We start from the raw sequence: 12,230 nt of genomic DNA on the forward strand, positions 1-12,230 counted from the left end.
GCAGAAAGGTTTAACAGAATTCGAATAAAACTCTATACTTTTATTGACGTGTACAACAATTGAAATAATTTAATTTTATCCTTTCGTGTTTTTGTGGATTCCAAATTAGACAGAACTGTTAGTTCACCTTATATATTACAATGATTTACAACAATTTCATCGGATTATATGTCCTTATAATTTGTGCGTCAGAAGGTAAGTATTAACGTTAAAAACTGTGTTGAGATGGCTAAATTTGTAGAGGAAACATTTCATCTTGGTTCTGACCTTTTAAAGTTTCAATAAAACATTTAAACGGTTTTAGAAATTACATGTATTCGATTTAATTCTGATAAACCTTTTAAATACCCGTAATGAGATGTAACGGGCACTACCACCAGAGGTACACATGTATCTAGTATACAATATTAACATTTCAAAATTATTGTAATTGACACAGTTAAATATCAACACTAGAAGGATAAAAAAAATACGACCAAACTGCAATCGTATTTTACTATAAATATGTTTATATTAGCTAGAACGCTACTATAACCATACAATCATCTTTTGTTGCAATGGGAATCACAAAGGATGCAACTAGAAAAGCAGCTGTTTCCAGTCCAACTAAGTTTAACTCTGAGATATTCTTTATTAAATTAGAAGTTGTGGTATAATTGCTAATGAGATAACGATAACCAGTAACTAATTGACGAAGATGCTAGTAACTATGGATAGCCGTACTGCCTTCAACAATGATATATTATAAAAACCCATAATGCAAAGAAAGCTTTAAAAGGCCCCGACATAACAAAATGTAAAACAATTTGAAATACAAAAGCAACGGCTCAATACATGAACAAAACAACAAATGAACAATTACAGGATGCTGACTAGGGACAGGCACATATAGAATGTTGCGGCGTTAAACATATTTGCTAGGACCAAAACCTCCCTATAAACTGGGATAGTGGTGTTACGGCAAAACATAACTACAAAATTTACACATAAGTTAAAAAGGGCTAAAGCTTTTAGATCGATATAAAGAAAACGAATAACTTAAAAACACACAGTAGCGACACAAAGAAGCGATCTTACATTACTCGCAGTAAATGAAAGCTAGTTTGAGTCGGAGTTGTTTCTTCTCGTGTTTTGCAGTCTTTGTCTATTTCGCCATGATATTTGCTAATCTTTCTTCAGCTTACGCTTTTTTATTACCCTTTCCTTTAGTTTTATCCTTTGTTTGTTTTTATAAAATTTCACCATTTTACGCCTTTAACGACACATGCCATACTATGGAACGCTGAACTATGTTGCACATATAATGTAATTGTAGATCCGTGTGGGTTTTGCTGCTAAGTGTTGAGCGTACAGTGTGGTATTTGTGCTTTTTTATTGGTTTAATGTCTATTTTGTTTCTTTCGAATCAGTCTAGTCTATAAGTATCTTTAATGTTCGTATTATTTGTAATTTTCATTCACCGATTTTTCGTCTCATTTGAGAAGGTCAAGGGTTTATCAAGCAATAATTACTATCGAATCCGCCCTATTGCAGACGATGTTTCATCCACGGGTTTTAAAACCAGTAAAACTCGAATGTTACTAGCGGAACAGAATTGACTGACTTCAATCTACGAGTAATTTCAAAAGTTACAATGGTCTTGCTTTTGTTGTTCAGATAAAAGCTGTTTGATTACCTTTGCTTTATTTGGCACAAAAATTTAGGAATTTTTGGTCCTCAATGCTATTAAACTTTGTACTTTATTTGGCCTTTTTAACAATTTTTGATTCGAGCGTCACTGATGAGTCTTTTGTAAACGAAACGCACGTCTGGCGTAAATATAAAATTTCAATCCTGGTATCTATGATGAGTTTATTTACTCACTGCAGTTAATTGATTTCCAGGGTTTAAATTGAGGGATAAGTAAGCCAGTCCAAATGACTTTTTTATACTGGTTATTCATGTAAGAAAAGAATGAATGGCAAAACAAAAATAGATTAAAACAAAGTAAAATAACAAAAATACCAAACTCCAAGGAAAACTCAAAACGGAAAGGCCGTAGTCAAATAGCAAAATCAAAAGCTCAAACATATTAAACGAATGCATAGAAACTGTCATATTCTCTGACTTGCTACAAGCATTTTCTTACTTGGTTTTAAAGCTAGCTAAACCTCTCACTGGTATGACAGTCGCACACAATTCTATTATATTGACAGCGTTGTGTGAACAAAACAAACAGACATTACAGGTAAAAATGTCAAAAAGGGGTAAATAAGTTAACATTGTGTTGTAATTTTAATCAATATAAAAAACAAACAAATATGTTACAAAGAAATACAAAAAAGGCATTTGACAAGAATATTGGCAAAAATAAGAAAGGGATACAAAAATTCACCATAGCAAACATTTTACCATAGCACAATAACACAATGACGGGATGCATAAATACAGATTCACGTCATATGTTACAAAGAAACACAAAAATGCATAAAAAAAAAGCACATTAGCAAAATCGAAAGACAAGAATATATTGCTCGGCTTCTATAACTTTTTTTATCATAATTATACCGAATGACGGCAGTGATGATTGAACATGTACATTTGTTTTTACAAATTCACATCTTAAACATTGTGCCAAAAAATTTAAGTTTAGCATTGCTTGAACTATTGATCAATACTTATATATTTTGAACTTCTAGTAATGCCTTCAAAGTTGGATTTAGTAAGTCAACATTCTAGCAATTGAAGTCAATACTAGGAGTAATGAGTTCAACGAATACTAATACTACATGTGATGATGTTCAACCTCTCAGAAACAAATCTATACCTTATGTGACCAAGAAACCAGCAGCTGGTGCTGCACTGTATCTCAGTCATCCGTCTGTCATGGTTTAGAAGCCTCAAACATATATTTTTCATATTTATACAACACTATTTGTCATATTTGAAAGAAAACTTTCGTTATTTTGTGCTAGTTGATAAACGTCTAAAGAAATCAATGATGTTTAACTTTCTGATCAAATAAAGGTTTATTTGTCGAAGTAAGGGAATATAGTCCATATATCAACACTAAATTAAATAAAATTGAGAAAGGAAATGGGGAATGTGTCAAAGACGGTCTTTTTATTTGTAAAGTATGCGTTTAACATTTCAAATTAAAAAAATTGATCAATAGAGGATTCAGATTCAATAGTCTATTAAAGTCTCTCCACATACAACATACATTTAAAATACGATACATATAAAGAAAACATATTGTATCAGATCAGGGCAAAGTTTGGTACCTATTAAAACGTTTAAACCCGCTGCATTTGTTTGCAGCTATCCTAAGTCAGGAATCTGATGTTCAGTAGTTGTCGTTTGATGATATGGTTCTTAAGTTTTTCTCGTTTTTAATATTTATACTAGAACACACCCGCGAAATCGCGGGCATTCAGAGCGTAGTTTTAAGTATGTAAAGTGTTGTTGGAAGAATTTTGTAAAATATTGAATGACTGGAGAATTCAGCAAAAGTATCATAAGTCATAGGTTATTGGGGACAGGAAAATGTTTTTTTTTATCCCTCCTCCTTTATTTCCAAAATTCCCAATTTTTGGTTTTCTATCAATTTCAATATGAACATACATTTAGTATGTTATGAACATTTTTAAGTAAAGAGCCTGTAATTCAGTGGTTGTCGATGGTTAATGTGTTACACACTTGTTTTTCGTTCATGTTTTTAACATAAATCAGGCCGCTAGTTTTCTCGTTTGAATTGTTTTACATTGTTATTTCGGGGCCTTTTAAAGCTGAGTATGCGGTGTGGGCGTTGCTCGTTGTTGAAGGCCGTACGGTGACCTATAGTTGTTAATTTTTGTGTCAATTTGGTATTTTGTGGATAGTTGTCAACATGGCAATTATACCACATCTTCTTTTTTTTTTTTGGAATCAATGAATTTTGTAAAAGATTTAATGACTGGAGAATTTCATAAAAAGGTATCAAAAGTTCACATGAAGCGCTTATCTGTATATTATGAACATTCATTACTGAGTTCATTACTATATAAATAAAGTGTATTTGCTTTCAATTCTAAGTTTTCTAATCGATCCATGATGGTCATAGATATAGTATACAGACCCTTAATAAACTCTGTGACCGCCGTGGATAGTAAACTTGAAAATGATAGCAGATAGAATTCTGAAAATACACTTTATTCGTTCAAAGTATACAGAAAAATGCAAACCGGAAGTCTAATCTGACTTAAAATTTTGTCCAATGACGGGACAATATCCGGATGCCTTTTTTATCGTTTTTCTCCCAAAATAACTCAATCTGAATAGTCATATGAATGGATGACAAATGCGACTATGCACTGTACCTTTAGGACACAGAGGCGTGTTGATTAATTTATTGTGGAAAGAAGAGAAGCGACACACAAAATGAGGTCTTCTCGTTTAATAGTATAGAAGACCGTTGTTTTTCCCATTTACATGTCATTTTTGGGGCCCATTATAGCTTGCGGTTGGCTGTGAGTCAAGGCTCCGTGTTGAAGACCTACTTTGACCTATAATGGGTTACTTTTACAAACTTTGACTTGTATGCAAGAGTTTTCTCTTGGCACTCATATCACATCTTTGTGTATGGATATATAAAAAGAAGTAAAATTTATGTATGTGCCATTCTTAAAAGAACTATGAGAGACTATTACATACATATCTATATCAATGTAAAATTTCAAAGAAATCCATGGACAAAAAACAAAATCGGGGTAACAAACTAAAACTGAGGGAAACGCATTAAATATAAGAGGAGAACAACGACACAACACTACAATGTAACACACACAGAAACGGCCCAAGCATCAGACAAAATCCCACAAGAAAAACAAATATAACATCAAAACCAAATACATTAATTTGGGATAGACCGTGACACGTCTTATCGCAATGTGAATTTACACTCAAAATTAAGAGAAAACATACGACGCAACGTTAAAATGTAACACACACAGAAACCTTGTACTATTTCCGTTCTTTCTTCAATAAAAATTGATTAAATGTTTTCAAAAGCATCCAGGTACATTTTAATTACTTCTGATGATAAATTTTGACATCATGTAGAACAAGGTGAAGATAGTGTAATTACGACATTGTTTAAATATAAACCAGGTACTGTCTCTTGTTTTGCACTCCTACAGTAAATACACTCGATGACTTTTGGTTAACCTTACAAAAGAGTTGCTGTCCCATTGACATATAAACCAAGATCTCCTTTTATTTATACAAAGAAATAATATAGTCCAATATCATTATTGCAGTACAAATACTATTGTATTGACTTTTTAAAAGTCAATTAAAAGTCTATAATTATTATAGAAACCCTTTGTATTCAGTTATCTTGCGTTGATCTAATGATACTGAATAGACGCACTTTTGTGGAATCACATATTTATCGAAATTAACCTGAAAATGTTAGAAATTGTAAACTAATCTGCTTTCAAAATCATAGTTTTGCATTTTATTCTAATTTGATATCATCAATTCTAACTTAATTACAGGACTCATACATATATACTCAAAGTTTTCCTCGTAATGAGAAATACGTAACATAACTCGATGTAGATTCGCTTCTAGTTACATTAATTCGATGTAGATTCACTTCCAGTTGCATAAGGTCTAACAGTATTCGAAAAAATACTCTATACTTTTATTGACTTGTTTAACAATTGAAATAATTTAATTTATCCTTTCGTGTTTCTGTGGATTCCAAATTAGACAGAACTGTTAGTTCACCTTATATATTACAATGATTTACAACAATTTCATCGGATTATATGTCCTTATAATTTGTGCGTCAGAAGGTAAGTATTAACGTTAAAAATTGTGTTGAGATGGCTAAATCTGGGGATGAATTTCATTTTGGTTCTCACTTTTAAAGTTTTAATAAAAATAGTATAGTAATTTTCATTGTTATTAATATATGTAATATCAGAATTACACTTCTAATTTTGAACTCTATCTTTTTTTTTTATCAAATACAAAAATATCGTAATATATAATAGACACAGTTAAATATCAACACAACTATCATATCTTTTTTTTTATGTATAACTGGCAAACTGCGGTTGTATTTTGCTAACGCGACACCATACAAGCATGTATCATTGCAATGACGTTAAGCACGTTAAATTTGCGTCAATACCGTGTAATCAACCAGTTCACACCAATAAACAGTTTTTCTATAAAATCGTAACAGTTAAGTTATATAAAATTTATATCCATAGACTAGACAGGTAAGTACTATTCCGAAAAATACTACAAATTTGTTTTATCATATTTAACAATAGTATAAAATAAGGACAACATATTGACAAAACGTTAAAAATATGCGTGTCAGACGTAACAGACTATACACATAATAACCTTAGCAGGGGTGTTTGTGTTCTTCGAAACAGTGTTGTTTTATGCGCGAAAATTCGAATGAATGATATGCCTTATATATAGAGTATTACAATATTACTGAATATGAGTTCCTGTAACCACCAACGCTATATTTTGGCAACAACAAATAGTGTTCATTATGGTCAGATTAAGAAAATGTTAAGCTATCAAAATTTATAGGTTTTAAAATATAAGATTATATGATTTTTCGTTTGTGTGAATTATGCTCATAAAAGTACATAGATAGACCATATCAAAATCGCAGCACTAACACCTCATATAAAAATGCAACGGCTTCTGGCAAGTGTCTTGCAAGATGACCAATGCCGTTTTTACAAATAAACTATCATTTGCGACGTTATTTATTGAAATTTCAGATTTGTTACATGCTAAATAGTGATTTTCCCTACAGCTACATAATTTTGATAATTTTCGTAGTCAAAATGACTTCGTTTCAAAGAAATGAAATGTCTTGCAAGTTTGTCCACTGGACGATTTTCATACGTTTTCAACGTTGTCGATTCCGACGCTATTTATATATGGTGAATCATCTGCATATATTTCCTCAGATATAATGTTCTTGATAGTCAGATATTATCAATACGACCACAAGCTAGAAAAAAATCCGATGACTGGGGTTGTTCGTTTAGATGAGGTTCTTAAGTTGTGGTGTATAACGATAGGATAAAAAAATCATCTTTTTTAAAATTTTCAAATTTATGAAGTAAAACTGCGATTTTTTTAATTTCTCTACAACAAGATTCATATGTATAGAAAACTTAAAAGGGAAAATAAAATTGGACCTGACGCGTGGCTGTATATATCTCCTTATCATACAAAGCTTATAAACATAATTATGAGATGAATATAACTAAACTTTTTTTTCTGACAATCCTTTTATTTCTTAATTTAATCGTTCCGTTTTTAAAGAAAGTAAAGTGAATTTTATGACAGGAACCGTCTAACTTGTAATTCCAGTCAACTTTTTTAATTAAAGCAAAATATATATCTTCTTTCTTTTCGGATCTTATTTGGAAACATTGCAATTTTTTTAACGTTTTATGTCAATTGGTCTCTAGTAGAGAGTTGTCTCATTGGTACTTACTCATACCGTATATATCTTCTCATTTCATATAGATTTATGCATTACGCAAATACGATATATTTTGTTGTTTGTTGCTTACGTTACTTTCAGTGGGAAATATTTCATGCATATTCATTTAACATTTAATCGCTTATACCCCCAAAATGACAAAGTTCAATTATCTCCCAAATGAGCAAAAATTATTAAAAATTAAAACCCTGACCACATGCACACCTTCAATATATGTACAAACAGCTAGCAGAGTGAAAACTTCCTAGGATTCAAACTATAGGAGAAGTTATCTGGAAATGTTCCTTTAATGCAAGTAAAGGAGTAAGTTCGGTAAGGGTCCTATTTGGTCCCGATTTTAAAATTCAATGTCGCAAGATAAAAGAAGTTGACCTTAAGACATATAAGAAAGTTATTTAGAACTATTTCTGTCAAAGTTTTATTCTAAAGCGTTGATCTTTACATCCCAATTAGGACAAAATAAGGGATTTTGGCGAAATTTAACAAAATTGACCGAATTTCAGCCAAATTTAGGACCAGGAAACATAGAGCGCAGGCGTCGACAAACTAAATATTCAAGTATGACATGTAAAATGTCATAACACACATTAGTTTCAAAGATCTTTATTTGTCGACGTATACGCTCTATTTTTCCTGTCCCACTAATCAATGTAAATTTAGCCATTTTCATTGATTTTTCGTGAAAAATCAAAATGAGTACTATTTGTGACGTCATGAATGAAACGCAGGAACGTAATTTAAAAAAAAAGACATATTTCCTATCTAGTCAAATGTATTAGCAATAATTCATTGTGATATTGGCCGATAAATCCTAATTTAGAATTAAAGCCAAAAAACGGGGGTCATTTTAGGGCCTTATCGAACCTACTCCTTTTCCTAAAAATGCCAAAGTTCAACTATTTCCCAAAAGAGCAAATATTTATAAAAAAACAAACCCGACCATATGCACACCTTCAATATATGAACAATCAGACAGTAAAGAGAAAACCAAACTGTAGGCGGATTTACTAGTACGCGGAATAACTATATACCCATAATAGGTCGGATGGACGGACAGGGGTAAAACCATATGCCCCCCAACTTTCAATTGCAGGGGCATAAAAAAAAGTTTCAATTGGCTGAGTCAATAGATCGATAGGACTGGGTAATACAAATTCATCTCGGGGGGGGGGGGGGGGGGGGGGGGGATATCGGGTGCGCAAGAAAGGTAAGGAGATTTTGCTCAACGAGTGGCAACCGTCGGGTTATTTTTGAAAGTACAAACCCAGTGATTTGGTTTTATTTGGTAGTTCACATTGGAGGAAAAGATGACAGTATTTAGGTTACGAAAACTGGAACATATCCGTCGTCCCATTTGAAACAGATATTTCAAACAGGTTTTTTTCAATTAGTGTGATGTAGATCAGAAAATTCAATTGCTAAAAATAAAAGATTGATATTCGTTTATGTTCAAATGATCGTTCACACTAAAAAAAACATCGAAGAATTGTTATTTTCATAGTATTGATGCTTTGCCGCTTAGTCCGAGCCCAATCCCTCCCTCTCCTTCATTTCCCGATACTTTAGTGTGAGTTGATTTAAATAAAGTGTCTAATTTGTTTGAAAACAATAAAGTACAAGTCTTTTGATTTGTGTCCTCAATGTCAAGAAAAAGCATCTATAGAAAAACTTTTTTTTATTTTGTTTTTACCAATAAATGTACAGCCGGTCAACATTACGCTTTTGCACTGATTTCAACAATATCAGGCGAGACACTGGGTTCCGCGGAATATTTTACAAATTTATTATAATACTGCGTCCATTTGAAAACTAAGATAGAAAAACGGCAGGACCAAGTTGTTTGGGGATATCCCAACTATGTCCGAAATACTGTAATTTTTTTAGTACTTTTTTTCCTATCATTGTCTGCCGTTCCCTATTTTATACCAAATAACTCTGAACAACCACTCGAACTTAAATTTGAACTTTGACTCAATGGATAGCGATTCCCATCCAAAGCGCATTAAACAAAAAAGGGACGAAAGATACCAGAGGGACAGTCAAACACATAAATCGAAAATAAACTGATAACGCCATGGCTAAAAATGAAAAAGACAAACAGACAAACAATAGTACACATGACACATCATAGAAAACTAAAGAATAATCAACACGAACCCAACAAAAAAATAGGGGTTTAAACAAACGACATTATGAAATCTGTTTAAAAATAGAACATATTTTTTCCGAATTGGTCACGTGGTTTTTCCTCATCAAGTAATGAGATAACCACATCAAAGAATGACACGACCACATCAAATAATGAAACAAACCCATCAATTAGTGTAAAATCGTCAAATTTTGAAACATCATTACGTAATGTTAAAACCATATAAAAAATAGGCAAATCATCATTACGAAATAACAAAACCAAATCATGTAATGAAACAACTACCTAACGTTAAGTCACATTCACATCAAGTAATGTTAAAACCACATTGACTAATGACACAACCACATCGAGTAATGACAAAACCATATTGAGTAATGACAAAACTATATGAAGTCAATATGAAACCATATCGTGTAATATCGAAACATTATTAAGTAATGACAAGTCCATATTGAGTTATATCAAATTATCATTATGTAAAGACAAAATATCATCAAGTTATAGTAAAACAACATAAAGTAATATCAGAGTTCCACATAAGACAGCTGTCTTATGTGGAACTCTGATATTATTTTATGTTCCATAGTAATGACTTGAAATGCATTAGATGGTCCACGTACAGAGAGAGAAGAAAACTTATTACTTTAATGAATATTTATTACAAGATATGCCAAAAGAGAAGAAAATAGAGCTTTTGCTGATTATGTGTTAGCCACATATCTTGATGACACAGTGCTTTGTTCCCATCATCCATGTTGGATAAAACTATATATACATCTACGCAAGACGTACCAGTAATGGAGCAGAAGCATTCCACAGGAATCATTATGAACTGTTTTATGCATTTCATCCTTCAATGTTTGTGTTTTTGGAAACTAGTTGTTACAGCTACTACATACATTAAATTGGGAAATACCCATGCAACAGCAGAAGAAAGTATGTTTCCAGAAAAGGAAATATTTGCCGTGTAAACTACCGGTTCCAAGTCCGAATAAAGGACAAGGGAAGTCATTTTTTTTCTAATTGGCGCAATCGTATGTTTTATTTTTATAATAATACCATGTAATTTTAAAACAGGTGGCGCTAACGTAGGATTGGAGAAAAAAGTTGTTGCGCAAAAGGACGCATTTTTGGCGCAAATAAATATCTCCAAAAAATATCGCATAATTCATTCACTTAATTTACTTTTTGACTGTAAGACCATATAAATAAATATTGACAGCTTGTTGATTATCGTTGTTTTAGCAAAGATAAAGAATGTAAATTCTCAATCCTCGTTAGAATTAATACTCGTACCGTCGTTTTCACGGACGTCCATGCGTCATTTTCAACATGAGACACCTCTTAAAAAGTACATACCTGAAACATAACTGCTCCAAATTAAGTCCTGAAAATTGTAGTATACTATATCTATAGACTATTTTTCTCTAGTTTTGTTAATTTTCTTTTCATGTTAAATATATTTATGTCAACAGATGAACGTCAAAAAGACAATTATACTAATTCAGCCTATTGATTACTGAGTAAAAATGTTGAATGTTAATTACTTATAATAAATGTTAATTACTATTAATTAACAATGATTATAATTAACTATCATCAAAGCTTCAAAACAATTCTTTTGTATCTGTCAATTATTACTCCAAGCTGATCTAATGAGTAGAATGAGCTTGAAAACTCACTTGTCAAAATACTTTGCATATATATTGAATTCAGTTTAGTCCAATATATCATAAAGCATTTTGAAAAGAACAAAACACATTTTAAGAATGGACATTTTAGAAGACAGAGTACCTTTGTTGAACTTGGATGACCTTGAAGAAGAGTCATCTTCTGGTTATGACTCTCCAGTATTTGTATCCGACTCGGAACCCAGTTCGTCATTATCGGGAGGGGAATCAGATAACAGCAACAGCGGTTCGTCTTCTGAAACTGACATTTCAAGTGAAAGTGACGATGAAGGTGGTGATTTAGACGACCTTGAAGATCCTAGTGATACGATGCACGTGACCAATACAGAAACAGTTGTCAACAATATCAAGTACACCTTGTCTATGCCACAACTTTGTGATGTTACATTTGAAATTGGACCACAACGCTACCTTGTTCATGGTTTAAAGGCAGTCATTGGGTCAAGAAGTAAAGTACTTCAAGAAATGATTCTGCAACATAATAGTCCACAGTCTCAGAGAAAAACAAAGAAAAACAACAATAAAAACATATCCATAAATAACTACGACATTGATGTGTTTAGACAATTTATGAACTTTGTACACACCGGAAGTGTCGTTATGGACGTAACTACAGTTGTTGGAATGACATGTGCTGCTGAAGAATTTGATGTTCCAGAGTTAAGTGATGCATGCTGGGGGTATTTGAGACGTTGCTCTACTACAACAACCAACATACCAATACTCCAGAACGAGATCGACAGATATGCTGGACACTGTGCCTTAAAAATAAAAGAGACTGTTGTTTAAATACATTTTTTACGAACTATATAATAGTGATTACGAAATGTAGATCTATTAAAAGTGCTTATGTCAAAAATAAAATTTATAATCT

General features: G+C 32.2%; 1 protein-coding gene across 1 annotated transcript in view; it reads left to right on the forward strand.

The window, feature by feature from the left end:
• Positions 1 to 5,735: 5,735 nt before the first annotated feature.
• The window catches only part of LOC139521662 (uncharacterized), a 35,650-nt gene continuing 29,155 nt past the window's right edge, over positions 5,736 to 12,230 (forward strand). The window contains exon 1 of the mRNA XM_071315163.1: positions 5,736 to 5,819. Within this exon, the coding sequence (XP_071171264.1) occupies positions 5,765 to 5,819 (55 nt within the window). The 5' untranslated portion in view covers positions 5,736 to 5,764. The remainder of the gene's footprint in view (positions 5,820 to 12,230) is intronic.

Source organism: Mytilus edulis, chromosome 4, assembly GCF_963676685.1.
Source record: "Mytilus edulis chromosome 4, xbMytEdul2.2, whole genome shotgun sequence".
Lineage (NCBI taxonomy): Eukaryota > Metazoa > Mollusca > Bivalvia > Mytilida > Mytilidae > Mytilus > Mytilus edulis.